Here is a 15,741-nt window from a genome sequence, read left to right on the forward strand (position 1 = left end):
TTTGTAGATTCTGGATAGGAACCCTTTTTGGCTGTATGTGTCCCTGACCAACCTTAAGGCTTTAAATGTGCCTGGAGAAAATCTAGCAGATTCAGTGTAAGAGCCCTCCTCTGGCCCCCCAGCCAGTATAATGCTGAGGCTGGTTTCCCGGTGAGCATTCTGACAGCCCACCCTTGGCTGAGTGAGGGTTTGACCACGGACATCCTCCCTCTGGGTACCGGGTTGTGACAAATGCCCTTTCTTCTTGATGTGCAGGGTCCTGGTGGGCGCACCAAAGGCAGATTCCAAGTACAGCACTTCAGTGAAGTCCCCAGGGGCTGTGTTTAAGTGCCGAGTCCACACCAACCCCGACCGGAGATGCACAGAACTGGACATGGCTCGAGGTGGGTGGATATCACTGCTAAGGTGGAGTGGGTTCTGTTCCCTCATATTTTCCTCTTTGTCTTCTCAGGGTGGCCTGGGCACTCATCCACTTTCTTCCACCCATGCATCCATCTATCCATCATGTGTTGAATGCTTATTACCTACTAAGCACTGGGATACAGGTGAACAAATCAAAGGTCCTGCCAACTTGGGCCTTTCAGATTAGTGGGCAAAAGGGATGTTAAACCACAGATTGAGTGCAGGAAGCCCAGACGGGAGGTGGGATTTATCCACACATGATTGAAAGATATACATAGTTAGCTGAGTGGGTACAGGAGGCATAACCTCTAAGCAGAGGAGAGCATGTGCCATTTTAAAGCCCAGAGCGAGCATAGTGTAGCTGGAGTGATGAACAAAGGACGCTGGCAAGGTGGGCTGGGGCTGGACCACCCAGGGCCCAGCAGGCTGCGGTAAGGTGTTAGGGTTTTATTCTGAGTGTTGAAGGAGAAGATCATTAAACTCAACTTTAGGTTTTATATTTTAAGTAGGGAAAGATGATCTGGGTTATTTTTAAAAGCTCACTTTGGCCCAGTGGAAAATACATCATCTTTGGAATCAGGTGGGCCTGCCTGGGTCCAGAGCCCAACTCTGCCAGTTACTAGTTGGGACTTACTGTGAATGTCCCATAGCCTCTTTGGCATCAGTTTCCTCACCTGTAAAGTCAGGACTAAAGTGCCCACATCACAAGATTGCCTTGAGAAGATCAAGATAACAGAGGTGAATACACAGAACTGAGCTTGCATGTGGTGGGGACTCAGGAAGTGGGAGCTGTGTTATGACAGCCATCCTCAAGCCCTCACTTCCTCCAAAGTCCTTTCCCATCCAGAGCTTTGAATTATTATTTTTTCAATCAAAGAATTGCTGTGACTTTTGTAGCAGTCGAGGACAGGTGTCCACACTGCCCTTCAATGTTCCTCAGGAGGACTGGCTTGTGAGCCGTTTATTACTGGTACATAACAAATGGAGGCTCTGGGAACATACATAAGGCACTGCATTTTGAGGCAGGTTCTGTTTTTGCTCACAGGTTGGTAATGAGCATGTGGGCTGTAGACCACCCTTCGAAACGCAGCCTCATTCCTCAACCTGTGTCCGCCTTGTCTCTTTCTCACCAGGGAATAGTCGGGGCATGCCCTGTGGAAAGACTTGCCGGGAAGACCGGGACGACGAGTGGATGGGGGTGAGCCTGGCCCGGCAGCCCAAGGCTGATGGCCGCGTGCTGGTAAGGTGCCCTCTGACAAAGGGGACTTTGATCCCTTAGGGAATCTAGTGACAGGCCATGGCTTTGAGGCTGCCCATTCTGGATGACTGCCTGGACAAATGGCTGACCTTTTTGTTTTCTTCATCTGTCAAATGTACATAATGTCTGTCCTAGGGTGCAGAGATGTGGTTATTGAAATGTGACAAAATGCACGTGAAAAATGCTTTGTGAATCTTGTTCATTGTATAAGTATTTTTTGTGCATGTGTCTTTAAGGTGAGGTATAATTTTCGTAAAATGCACAGATCTCAACCTTTTAGGTTTTGACAGTTGTACGCTCCCGTGTAACCAGCCCCTTCCAGTCAAGATAAAGTTTCTGTCATTCTGGAAAGTTCCCTCACATTCCTTACTAGTCAACCTGTCCTACCCTGAAGCAGCCATACTTACGATTTGTGGTACTGTGGATTGCTTTTTCTTTTTCTAGAACTTCGTGGAAATGGTATCCTACAGTGTGTGTTCTCTTGTGTAAGGCCTCTTTCCCTCAAAATAACAGTAGAGAATAATCTGCATTGTGTGTCTCAGTAGTTCATTCTTACTTTTTTCCTACATGGTAGTTTATGAAATGCATGTTAATTTTAAATAGTCACTTATTTGGCTCCTCAAGTGCATGTGATGTATTCCATCCATGGGGTGCTTGGAGAGGCAAGCAAATGTTTGTCTCTGGGACTTGGGATATCCTGGGGCTGAATGTCCAGGAAAGTGGCAGCCAGTCACAGTTATTAAAATTTAAACTTACCTAAATTAAAAATTCGGTTCTTGAGTCACACTAGCCCCAAGTAATCAATAGCTGCATGTGGCTACAGGCTGCTGCACTGGATGGCATAGCAGAAACATTTCCATCATTGCAGAAAGTTCTGTGGGAGTACAAAGGAAATTTCTACCTGCCTCAGAAGTTTTGCATTGTTCATTCAAAGTTTTCCTTTTACCCGTCCTACTGAGGAATGACACTGAATGCTCAGCATGATCCACTTTAAGGCTGTGTTCTCACCTCTGCACACTCATGCGTCCCCACTGCTGGCACCCAGAATGCGCCCTCCTGCCCCTCCCAATGCAGCCACCGTTCCTGACGGCATGGGCCTTTTCTTGCCCTGGACTTTTTTTGGAAGCGGTGTGAAGATTTTTGTTATGAAAGTGTAAGGTCAAGACTGGATAATATTACCAGCACCCATTTATTGAGGCTCCCTTTGGGCCCCTTGGTGTGAAGCTGAGGGCTCCATGTGTATTTTATCCCAGGGAAACAGCTTTTCCGGAAGGATCTTGGCAAAAAGCTGCTGTCCCCTCTCTGAGGAGCCCACTTGTGCATTAACCTCCTCCATGCAGAGGCTGTTCCTTCTCCTCTTCAGCATGGATGAAACATCTCCCCCTTCTCGGGCCCCTTGTGGGAGGAAGCAGCTGGATGCTGTCGCCAGCGTCGCAGGCCTCCCTCCTGGAAACTGTCGTGAGTCTAGTCAAGGGCTCCCAGCCCACCGTTTGTCTTGGGGTCCAGTCCTCCAAGCCTGTGCTTGGGCTGCCTGGACCCTCTTCAGGCCTCTGCGTTCCTCAGACATGGTGTCCTGACTCTGACCGGACAAGCCGGCCCCAGGGGTTGAGGGGCCTTGCGTGCTTGGCTGCCATTTGATAGGAAGGAGGGAGTACTGACCCCTCTGTGAACCAGGGTGGCCTGAGGTCAGGATTCAGAACTGAGGCTGTGTGGCCTAGTGGCAGCCTGAGAGAGGCTCTGCAGAGCATGGTGCCTAAAGCCAGAGGCTGTTCCCGTGAAAATATTTCCTCTCCCCACAGGATAACCTCTGTGGTTGAGAACTTATTTCCACAGGGTTCTGCATTCTGCAGTTTGCGTGAGGGAGGGGCCATCTCTGGGGACTTAGCCTCAGGGAGAATCATGGGACGGTGCAGCGGGGGGGAGCTGAGGAGGCAGAGCTGGGGCATTTGTGGTAAAGGCACTGGGACCCCGTTTCTAACTCACTGTGCACAACACTCCTTTTCTCACAGTTTGCACAATTACTGAATCATCCATTTGGTAAGTACATAGGGAGGTATGTTTTCCTCGTGGCCTTCTTTTTACTGTGGCCCAAAATGCAACATAAAATTTTTCACCTTACCCAATTTAAGTGTATGTACAGCAGTATTACCTGTGTGCACATTGTTGTGCAGCCAGGTTCTAGAACTTTTCATCTTGTGAAATGGAGACTCTGTACCCACTGAACAACTTCCCCTTTGCCTCCCCCAGCCCCTGGCGGCCACCATCCTTTTGTTGCTGCCAGGGTGACTACCTGAGAGAGCACATAAGTGCTGTGGGAAGGATTTGTCTCTTTGTGGCTGGCTTATTTCACTGCGCATAATTTCTCAAGGTCCATCCATGTTAGAGCAGGTGTCAGAAGTTCCTTCCTTTTTTAGGGCTGAGTATTATTCCCTTGCATGTATGTACCACGTCTTCTTTATCCATTCATCTGTGGGCGGACACTTGGGTTGCTTCCACTCTTTGCTATTGTGAATAGTGCTGCTGTGAACATGGGTGTGCAGATATCTCTTCCAGACCCTATTTTCAATTATTTTGTGTGTGTGTGTGTGTGTGTGTGTGTGTGTGTGTATATATGTATATATGTATGTATATGTATATATACATACACCCAGACAGTGGGATTGCTAAATCCTATGGTAATTCTATTTTTAATTTTTTGAGGAACTGCCACAGAGGCTGTTCCAATATTTCTAATATTTCCACATTGTCACCAACATGTATTTTCTGTTTTTTTAAATAGTGGCCATCCTAATGTGTGTGAGGTGGTATCTCATTGTAGTTTTGATTTCCCCTAATGATTAGTGATCTCGAGCCGTTTTTCATGGGCTTATTGGCCATTTGTTGATCTCCTTTGGAGAAGTGTGTGTTCAAGTCCTTTGCCCATTTTTAAAGTGGTTTGTTTTTTGTTGTAGAATTGTCCTTGTGGCTTTTTGCACATGTGCTGTCTCACAAGGAACGGCTTATCCTAAGTCCTCTTCTGTTCCCACCCTCTCTGTCCTCCCTGGTTTAGACCATGCCTGTTCCATGAAGCCTGTCATTGGTGACAGCACCTTCTGGAACAAGCTTAGCATCTTTTGCGTCATTAGGAACTCAGCATTATGTTGTTATCTTATATGTATGACTTATTTTGTGTGTATGTGTTCGTTCTTATGGGAACCACATGGTGACAGAGACCAGATCTGCTCTTTTCACTCTCAAGTGCTTGGAGAAGATTAAGAAGTGGTATCTAAAGTGTTTAAATAATACAGAGGCTGAGTGTCAATTTTAAAATAATTAGAAACTAAGTCAGTTGCCATCTCTTCTTGGTGGCTGATTCTAAGCATTTGATAGAAGCGCAAGACAAACAAAATGCTGGGAATGTCCCTTAGAAACGATAGGTGACAACAGGGTGCGAGGAGTGGCAACCTAGTCCACATTGACATTTTGGAGGCCTGGTATCCACTTGGTTTTTCTTTAATGTCTCAAATCCACCTGTCAGACCTTCTTAGGAGCCAAGTATTTATTTTTTAAAAAAAGGATCAGGAAGAAAGGTGAAGATGTGTTGTTTACACACACTTTGAGAACTTGGGAGGTACCTGGGGGTGTGGACATGAGACTGCATCCCCATGGAGCATAATACCAGATTCCAAGGTTGGTTTTGAAGAGGGAGGAGTAGGCTGGCTTTTTTGAAAATGGCAGATAGTGTTGATTCAAAGTAACAGATGGAGAATTTGAAAGCTGTGACAGGTTGTCCAGTGTCTCATTAACAAATGGCATATTCTAACCCTTGGACCCAGCAATCAGCTCTGGCAAGACCCAGGACGTTGGTCTGGGCTAGCAGGCTGACTTGGGCCTAGTACCTGCCCATCTCAGCTCTCATACCTTCCAGTTTTCCCCCAGGAAACAGAAGATACCAGGTGTGCACACAGGCAAGCCCCTCCCCTCCCCCATTGTCACCCTGCTCTCCCAGGGTGCAGATGACAGTGTAAGAAACAGGGAGAAAAACCCCAGCATAGTCACCAGCGCTGCTCCTGGACCTGGGAGAGCAGCTTGGCAGCCAAGTCTGACGTGTCTGCCTTTCATTAGTCTCCAGGGCTCAGACAGCAGCCATTGAAACGTCTGGATTATTTCTGGGTGGAAGTGGTGTCTGCGGCTCTAGCTCTTAGCCGGTTCCTTTCCAGACATCAGAGCAGGCCCTATCTGTTCATCACTTTTTACCTGTCCATTCCTTTCAAAGCCAAGCGAACACTTTGCATTTACTTCTGTGGTCCTGTTTCTAATTTTTTTTCTTTAGTTAACATTTTATTGAGCTGTAATACATTCAGGAAGGGAACAGAACAGGTCACCTGGGTGCGACTTGAGGAATTTTCAACATTGGTGAATATCTCTAGACAGCTTTCCTAGCACCGCAGAATCGTTCCCTGTGGCTTTCAGGCCCTGCTCCTCCATAAAAGGGGGTGCTTCTTTTCAGGAGGAAGGGGCCAGATCTGGGGCATTGTGACCATGATTCCCACCCACTCCTCTGAGGGCCCAGGGCCTGGGCCTGCAGGGTGGGTGGAGGCAGGGTGAAAGCCTGGGCCCTCTGTGTGTGGCAGATACATGTGCAAGGGGGCAGCAGGAGGGGGAAGGGGGCTTACATGCCTCTGGCCGAGCCATTTGGGAAGGGTCCCAGTGCCCACCCCCAAGGAGGGACAGGCTGTTTCCATACAACAGAAAAGGCCTTTGAAATAAATTGCTCATTTTCTCCTTGTTATTCTTTTGGGATGAAGAATAATTCTTATAGCTTGAAATACGTCAGCCTTTAAGATTTGGGGTGGTGCTGGACCCTCCTCCCCCTTTCTTAGGATTATTTGGAATCTGAGTTTGATCAAGGCTTGCTGTTTCCAGAGAAAGCTCCCCTTTTCCTGTTCTGCCCGGCCCCCCACTTCCTGCCTCACAGCAGAATTCTTTTGGGGAGATAGATGGAGTCCTTAATGCTTTGGAGGCGGGCCCTAGGGATTTTTTTAATGTAGGAGTCCGATTGGCATGTGTGTATATATAATGATAATGAGGGCTAAACAGTCTTTTCTTTCTATAATTTATATTCAGAGGCACCCTTCTTGTTTTCCTATATAGATTTTGCCTTTGGCACTTTGATCTCTGACCTCCTAGACTGCCTTAATTTTTGTTTAGTTAACTGTGAAACACAATATTTGGATCTTCTAGGAATTATCTAAGATCACTCCTTAGACAGTTTATGGCACTTAAAAATGAGACAATAAACTAGACTTTAAATGCAAAAAGTTCTTAGAAGAGTCAGTGTGCCCTGCAATAAACATCCACCTCTATTTACAGTCCTTCCAACTCAGAAATACCATAAAATATGGTGAGCTCTAGAAACCAAGGGCTTAGCTGAATTCATAAACTAAAATATAAGACATTTACCAGCTGATTAGATAATAAGGGATTCAAGTTTTAAGCCATCAGAATTGAGTCAGAGCTAAGAATTTTTAAAAAATCAATTCCTTAGCAGAATGGAGCGGCGGTCTGCTTTGCGATGTACTTTTATAGCTCCTTGACTCTTTCAGTCTGTTGAGAAATGCGCCACGAGCACAAAGCAGTATCAGGTGGGGAGGAGGGAAGGTGGCTTGCTGAAGGAAACAAACCAAGAAGCTAAAAACTGATTATTTTAAAATGTAGATTTTAAGAAAGTGCACCCTTTGGCTGGAGCACAGGGAACTGATCATAGCAGTGGTGGGAGGTGGGCAGATGGGGCTGGGCTGGGCCGGCATAGGGCTCGCCCTGGAGTGAGCAGGCCGACTCCTTGATGTGCAGGATCTGGAAGGACAGATCGGTCCCAGCAGAAAGCAGGGGTGCCCCCTGGGGAGGGCAGGGCAACCCAGCCTTGCTCCCCTGGCCCCTGGCCCTGAACGCTGCCCCTCACAGGTTTGATCTGAGCTGAGCGGCTGCCCTCCAGAGCAGACCAGGGACCTGTAGGAGTCCCTCTCTGTCCCTGACAGCCTCAGTCCTCACACATGCCAGGGCCTCTGCCAGCGCTGCTCCTTAGTCCCCTCCCAGCTGTGACGGCCTCATCTCCTTGCAGTGCCAGGCAGTCCAGTCCAGCCTCAAGGCCTCCTTTCTCCTCTGGAACCTGCAAGCTTTTCTCTGTGCTTCCTTTGCACCTGATATCCCCTCCTCCTGGAACACCCTTCCTGCTATGCTCGGCATGGTTGGCTCTCTCCCATCCTGTGGGCCTCCCTGACCTCTGGGTGACAGCGAGACTTCCCACTCCCAGACTCTCTCCCATAACCTGTGTCTTTCCTTCCCAGTGCTCAGCCCTAGCTACCGTCCTCATTTTTTATTCATGTGTCTCATCCTAGTAGCCTCCTGGGGGCTTGTTTGTGTTCCCGCAGTTTGCTGATATACCCTGAACAGCGCCTGCTGCCTAGGTGCATCTGGGTGGGAGAGAAGATGGCTTCTTGGCCCCTGTGCTCCTCTCCTCCCACAGAACCACCTGCTTTGCTAGGGCTCTGCTTTGCGACCTCCTGGGCCTGACTTTCCTATTCTGAAACCCTCTTTGTCCTCCAGGCCTGTGCCCACCGTTGGAAGAATATCTACTATGAAACTGACCACATCCTGCCCCATGGCTTCTGTTACATCATCCCGTCCAACCTGCAGGCCAAAGGCAGGACGCTGATCCCTTGCTATGAAGGTGAGTGCTGTCCACTGTCTGGAACCCCTGCCTACATGGTGCCCCAAGCACCCCCACCATCTCCATCACCCCCAGGAGGACAGTGCTATGTCCCCAGAGGGCCTCTTGGTGCCAGACGCCCTGCCCAGGTAATGAGGAGGGGGTGGCGGTCCCATCCCAGGGCCCACAGTGTCTACTAAGCTTTATGGCATCTCAGAGACTGAAATTCACCAGGCCTCCGCCACGTGGTCACACACAACTCTTTGTTTCCTTGCACTGCCAGGTGCTGTGCAGCCCTGGGAAACTTTCTCTCTCTCTCTGGACTTCAGTTTCCTCACCTGAAAACTGAGAGGTTGGCTCAGACAGTCCACAGTTCTGTGCAGCCCCCAATGGTCCTTACAGCTCCTGAGACATCTCCTGGCCACACCTGTGAACAAACATCCTGGGCGGTGGGAGGAGAAGGCCAGGATGCTGTTGTTTGACTGTCCTCTTCTCTGGTCACGCACCTTGGCAGATGCCCAAGGGCACCATCTGTGCAGCTTTAAGAGCTCCTCACTAAGGGCACTTGGGGTCTTGGAAGGAAAATATGTTTTATCAGGCTCTCTGCTTAAAACTGTCAAACACTGGAGCCCTGGGGACCATTAAGCTGATCATTATTTAGTTCAGTCAGATTTGAACTTTAAGGATTCAGAAAATACTGTCATTTTCTTCAGTTTTGTAGCCTGTACTCTCAGGTTTCTCTGCCAACTTCCGAGCTAGAACCTGTTTCTCCTGTAAGTGCTGGGCTGTTTCCATTTTAATTCTCCCCTTGTCTGTCTGTTTCGGTAGATGTCTCTGCTAGACCATGTCCTCGTGTCCTCGGAGCCTCCCTGGGTTTTCCCACATTCCAAATTTTGTGGCCACCAGCGGTGGTTCTGGCACCTGCTGTCTGGGCGCACACATTTTCTGCCTTGAGGAGGACCTGCTGGGGCCCTGAAGGGGGTTCAGGTGGCCTGCGCAGGTGTTCTGGGGAAGGGTCTCACAGAAGCACCTGAGTTGCTGGGGAGGGGCAGACCCTCTCCTTCCCTGAGGGCAAGACTTTGATTTCCCTGTGCATTTGAACAGCTCTGGCTGGGCCACGTTGGGAAATGGAACTCTGGCCCTGTTTATCTCCTCATTGCTCCACTTGGAAGAAAAACTTCATCTGAAAAATGGTAATATAATCAGTTGAGAGAGTGGAATAGGTGGTATAAATATACAAATAACAGGTCACGTCTGTATTCTGGCTGACCCAGCTTATTCCTTTTTTCCTGGGAAGAAAAGGGAAGGGCCCTTGGGTGCTGGGGAGAGGCGGGGGAGTCAGGGGACTGACTGGCAGTGGTCCTGATGCAGCAGGACCAGCAGCCTGGCTTTCCCAGATGTGTTGTGAGACAGGGATGCATCTCTAATGATTCCTGTGCACACCGCCCACCCTGCACACCAGAAAGCCAAAGGAGGGCCCTTAGGAGAGGTTGCTCGGGCCGGATGTCCATGCACACCTGCAGCCAGCACAGCCACACTTTTGAATGATCTGTTTGTGAGCAGATGCGGGGCCGGCAGCTGGCCAGTGCTGGTTTGGGGACGTTGCACATTCTCTCATTTAATCTCCACAAAACCCCTGGAGCACAGGTGTATTCCCTCACTTGGGTTTGAATAGAAGAGTTCATATTGGAGGTTATTCCAGAAGACACCAGAGGGAGTGGGAAGTAGGAAAGGGAAGGAAGGCAGCCCTGAAGCCTGTTACCCACAGGTCACCCTGCGGGCAGTGGAGGCCCCGTCCCTGGGGCTAGCGCAGAGCACACCTCCGTTACACTGGCCCAGGGGCAAGGGGGCAGGGTCTTTATCCCCTTGGCATTCTGTCCTGCCATGTGTGTAGGCAGGGAACACTTCTGCCAGAGAGATGCAGAGCTGGCTGAGGGACAAGGGTGTGTCCCCATAGGTGGGCTTCCATGTTGCCATTTTCCTGATATGGACAAAGAAGCTGAAACTCAGGGTTTAAATTAATCGCCAAAGGTCACTCCCAGGTAAATGGCAGCGCTGGGTTTGGAATCTGACCTCAGCAAACCATTTTGTGCCCCACTGGTTAGTGGTGATTTCTGTTTGTCTGTGTTTTGGAGTTTGCAGTTTAAACGAGAAGTTAAAAAGAGTCAGTCACCAACCCTCACAAAACAGGTGAGGGTGAGTGGACTTGCCCAGAGGTATCCCAAGGTGGGGTGTATGGACATTTTGGATGTCATCGCTGTTAAGAGCAGGCTCTGCCTGTTGTCATCCTAGCTGGGGCTCTGGCATGACGCTTGGCAGGCATGTGGAAGCCTGCGTGAACCACAGAGAGCAGCAGCAGGGCCAGGTGATAGGCGGGGCTCCATGAGTCCCTCATTCACAGTGTGTGAGCTCTGAGCCTAGGCCTGAAGAGGCATCTGGGTGCTCTGATCGCCTCCATAGAATACGCCCCTTGTCGCTTGCTGGTCCCAGGAGAGATACATGGAGCAGACAGGAACTGAACCTGCAGCCAGGTGAGCCAACCGGGTGGCAGGTCCGATGTACGAGTGAGAAGTGGCCGCTTGTTACCGCTTGCTGTGAGATTTCACGTTAGTGCACAGTGGGAGCCGGCTGACCTGGGGCCCATCTCAGGAACCCAGGCTCTTCACGTGGCAGTGGCTGTGGGATCCCTCTCTGATTGGCCCTTGACTTCATCCCAGCCAAATGAGCCGACAAAGAAGTTAGCAGGTGCTCCGCGCTCTCCTCCTTCCTGATGGGCACCTACAGTCTTCCTGTCCTGACTCATCCCTTGGCTCAGGGAGAGGAGGGGGTGGGGTTCATCGGGGTACAGGAGCAGCCCCTTGGGACCACAGGGGACCAAACAGATTGTTTTGGTGGCTCTTGGTCCTGTGGCAGATGAGGGGCAGCAGACACCCTGGTTTCCCTAGAAGGCTGGCCTGGTGGGGTGGGACTTACAGGCCAGTTGGAGGGCCCTTGCCTCTGCTCTGTTGGCTTTGGGGCTCTCCACCTCTGTTCTGTGGTCTAAACTAAACCTACTTTGGCTCTTAAGCAACCCTTATTTTCTTTTAATGTGGAATTACTCAGTGATGCAAACTCTGCCTTCCAGGTGGGGGGCCCACTGTGGCTGAGTCCAGCGGAATGTTTGAGACGGACACGACTGTTCAGGTAGACCAGCCTGTCTCCGTTCTGGTCTGGACCTGTGATGCGGCTGGCTCAAGGCCAGGGGTTTTCCATTTTATTCATTTGCCACACAATGGACAGTAAAGTAACGTGGTGGCTGAGAGCACCGACTGGGCATAGGCTGCTGGAGCTCAGGTCCTGGCTCTGCCACTTGCTGATGGTGACTTCAGATGAGTGACTTAACCTCTTTGTGCTTAACTTACCTCCAGGGCTGTGAAGGGGACTGAGTTAGAACTTGTAAGTTCCTAGAACAGTGCCTGCTGTATATATACACAATGATGTGCTATATGTGAATATAGTAGTATGTAGTATAGAGGGTATATTATATAGTATATATGTTAATATACCATATTATGTGCTAATATACTGTATGGTGAACATGTGGCTCATTTGTCTACCAAGAATAGTTCAATTAATTTTATTAAGTATCTGTTAGGGTGCTAAATGCCTAGTAGAATGCAGGTAACACCACCCCAACTGTCAAGTTCCCTACCTACAGGGAAAATGGGGGACTTGGAGTCAAGTGGAAGTGCTGTGTGGGGAGAGAATTCTGTGCCCGTGGTTACTGCTGGGCACACCTCCCCAGGAGGCCAGACCCCACCCAGGTTCAAGGAGGCATTGAGGCAGGACTGTTTCACTTCACAACTGGAAAATAGGCCCACTTAGTCTGCAGCCCATTGGAGCTCATAAAAGAGAGGGATGGTGGGGTCCCATCGTGGATCCTGGTGGTGGCGGCAGGGGACAGGGGCACTGCTTCCCCTGGACACACTTTCTATGGAGAGACCCCCCAAGACCACATGGAGGCTTGGATGAGGCCTGCTCTTTTGGGCTTTGGCCTCCAGGACCCCAAGGCAGTGGCTGGACCCCAGTGGGAATGGACACTGCTATGCCTCTGCTGCATCCTTCCCTGAGGGTCATGGTGAGGAGCACAGATGACAGGAGGAAGTGTCCAGAAGACCACAGGCTGTGCTGTAGTTGTGGCCACCTCACGGGTCTGCGGGGATTGCCAGCTGTTGGCCTTCTCATGGGTCCCTGGGGATCAGGTGTTGGCCTTCTCCTGGGTCCCCGGGGGTCAGGTGTTGGCCTTCTCCTGGGTCCCCGGGGGTCAGGTGTTGGCCTTCTCCCGGGTCTCTGGGGGTCAGCTGTTGGCACTCTTCTGGGTCCCTGGGGGTCAGGTGTTGGCCTTCTCCCGGGTCTCTGGGGGTTAGCTGTTGGCCTTCTCCCGGGTCCCTGGGGGTTAGCTGTTGGCCTTCTCCCGGGTCCCCGGGGGTCAGGTGTTGGCCTTCTCCTGGGTCCCTGGGAGTCAGCTGTTGGCCTTCTCCCGGGTCTCTGGGGGTCAGGTGTTGGCCTTCTCCCGGGTCTCTGGGGGTTAGCTGTTGGCCTTCTCCTGGGTCCCCAGGGGTCAGGTGTTGGCCTTCTCCTGGGTCCCTGGGGGTCAGCTGTTGGCCTTCTCCCGGGTCTCTGGGGGTCAGCTGTTGGCCTTCTCCCGGGTCCCCAGGGGTCAGGTGTTGGCCTTCTCCTGGGTCCCTGGGGGTCAGCTGTTGGCCTTCTCCCGGGTCCCTGGGGGTTAGCTGTTGGCCTTCTCCCGGGTCTCTGGGGGTCAGCTGTTGGCCTTCTCCCGGGTCCCCAGGGGTCAGCTGTTGGCCTTCTCCTGGGTCCCTGGGGGTCAGCTGTTGGCCTTCTCCCGGGTCCCTGGGGGTCAGTTGTACTCCTTTCAGATTGTTGGAAGGTTGGCTTAATTAAGGAAAGCCTCTCAGTGTGGGCGTCTATCCAAGGTGGCCCAGGCTTGTGAATTCTTGAAACATGGGTCTTTGGTTTGGTGCAAGGACATCTTTCTCATGACTTTTCAGGTGCTTCCTGTTTCTGGTTGGGTGGGAAATGCTATCAGAATATCCTGTTTGGAACCGGGAAATGTAGAGGGAATGGGAAACAAAAATGAATTTAGGACACAAAGTAAAATAAATGAATGGAGCATACCCCTAAGTCAAACCCATTAGTTTATGTTTGATAGGACAACAGAATCACTATTACCCCATGATTGGTCTTATCAGAACTTGTGAGAAAATGAGAGGTTGAGCGGGATAACTTATGGGGAAAACTACATGTAAATTAAAGAGCAAGCACTATGAAATGCCAGTCACCACTAACCGAGTCAGGATATTTCAGGGCCCCCACAGTGAAGTCATTGTATTGATAAAACCAAGCATAGAGGTTTCTTTCCCTCTTCAGCCCTGGGCCCACTAAGTCAAGAAACGGGCTTGGCAGGAGGGGGACTGCAAACGAGTCATCTTTTTATTGTGGCAGAAAAACCTCGCCAATATGGAATAATTTGGGAGTAGCTCAGCTAAATTAACAAAAACATTCCAGATAAAACACTGATAAAGAAATGCAGTGAGGGTGCCGCTGTGTATTAGACCTAATTTCAGAACCTGGCTTTATCATTCACTTGTTCCTGTAATTGGGCTCCCAGCGCCTACTTTTCAGCTGGGTGACTTTGCCAGCCTTGAGTCTCAGTACCCTCATCTGTAAAATGGAGAGATTAATTCCCACTTAAGAGGTCTTGAGGTATGTAAGTGCCTAACACAGTTCTGAGCCCAGAGGGAACACTCAATAAATGTGAATTTCTAGATTTAAGTGCTTTGATGGTATTCTTAAACCTTCTTAGAAGGTATCTAGCAGATTCTGCTTTAATGAACAGATAACGGTGGGTAGAAAGCTAGGTATTGCTAAAATAATTTTAGGATTTTTGAAAAGATTTGACTTCTTAAATACCTTTGAAGACCATATTTGCACAATTCAGTGGCTTTTGGTAAGCTCTCCTCTCCTCTTTTTTTAGATGATCTAGTTTAATTCATGCCATATTTAAATGTTAAGTTAGGAATTGTTGGGGTCTGAATTCATCAAATTTTACTGTGCTTTAGAGTTGTCCTGTTGATTCCAAGATTTCTGTACCACTAATTATTTATAAATGGGGGCAGGCTGGCCTGTTATTCCTAATTGCTTTGTATCTCTCATGACAGTGGTCATTTCTAAAGAAGGAAAGAGATCACCCATTCAAGTGTGAAGATTTTCTTTTCCCCCTTTTAATGTTGACAGCTGCAGTTCCATAGGGAATAAAAACTAAGAGCCAGTGAGGTTTTTCTTGTTGATTTGTGTTTTTGTTTTGGAGAGAACTGTAAAAGGCTAAGTTGATCCATTTAAAAGCAAGATCCATTCAAGAATAAGCCCTATAAATCTTTATTAAATAAAGGATTCTACATTTATGTAGGATTTTATAGTTTGTAAAGAGCTTTCATAAAATTTATCTCATTTAAGTAAATATGGCAAATTTTATATTATAACCAGTTAAGGTGGAGAGGGACCTGAAGGAGAGAAAGGGAAGGTGGCTAAAGGGGACAGCTGGGGCCAGAGGAAGTGGCCATGTCTCTGGCAGGGGCACTGGGGGTTCAGAGAGCCCTTCAGGCCTTCCCTTTGGTGCCAAGAATTTTTATCTTGGGTACACATCTACTCTATACTTCAAATGTGTTTCCATACATTGCGTGGAATTATTGACTACTTCAACTACATCTTCCCATATTGTCCTTACAGATACCTAGACTTTGTGAATCTCGTCTTATAAAATCGCTTATCCACATGGTGGGAGTCTTGGGTTTTGTTTTCCTCGTAGAAAGTAACAGATTCAGGTTCATCTAATGTTTATTGAATACCTGCTGGGTGCCAGTTGTTGTGTTAGGCACTTAACATTTATGATCTTGCTGAGTAATCACATCATTTGGGGGAAATTCTTATCCCAATTGTGCAGATGAGAAAACCGAGGCTCGGAGAGGCTGCTGAAGGTCACAGGCTTATTAACAGAGGAAGGTTCTGGCTTTGAGTTCAGAGTGGGCTCCTTAATGCTACCTGTTCTGGTGGCATGTTGGGCTTTGTGATTACTGGGGTCCTGTGGCCAGCACAGAGAAAAATGTCCTATGTTTTTATGGCATAATTTTATCATACGGATTTTTAGGACACTACATGGACTTTTCAAGTCATGCTGCAGTTTTGCAGTTAAGGCCGCACACTGTGGACAGGTAGTGGTGGACGTAGGGGCAGACGTGGCCCTTAGCTTGATGGGATTTTGCTGGGAGGCCCACCTGCCCCATGTCCTGGGCCTCTCCTCACTCTGAGCATTTGGTGAATATCTCAACAGCAGTTT

At 49.2% G+C, this 15,741-nt stretch overlaps 1 protein-coding gene across 3 annotated transcripts in view; it reads left to right on the top strand.

The window, feature by feature from the left end:
* The window catches only part of ITGA9 (integrin subunit alpha 9), a 355,701-nt gene that overhangs the window by 15,913 nt on the left and 324,047 nt on the right, over positions 1-15,741 (top strand). For all 3 annotated transcript variants that reach the window (XR_012125479.1, XR_012125480.1, XM_073222610.1), the window contains exons 2-4: positions 256-383; positions 1,536-1,642; positions 8,246-8,369. Coding sequence is in view for 1 of the 3 variants with exons in the window: in XM_073222610.1 (XP_073078711.1) it covers positions 256-383; positions 1,536-1,642; positions 8,246-8,369 (359 nt within the window). In the remaining 2 variants the exon portion in view is untranslated. The remainder of the gene's footprint in view (positions 1-255; positions 384-1,535; positions 1,643-8,245; positions 8,370-15,741) is intronic.

Source organism: Manis javanica, chromosome 15 (assembly GCF_040802235.1).
Source record: "Manis javanica isolate MJ-LG chromosome 15, MJ_LKY, whole genome shotgun sequence".
Lineage (NCBI taxonomy): Eukaryota > Metazoa > Chordata > Mammalia > Pholidota > Manidae > Manis > Manis javanica.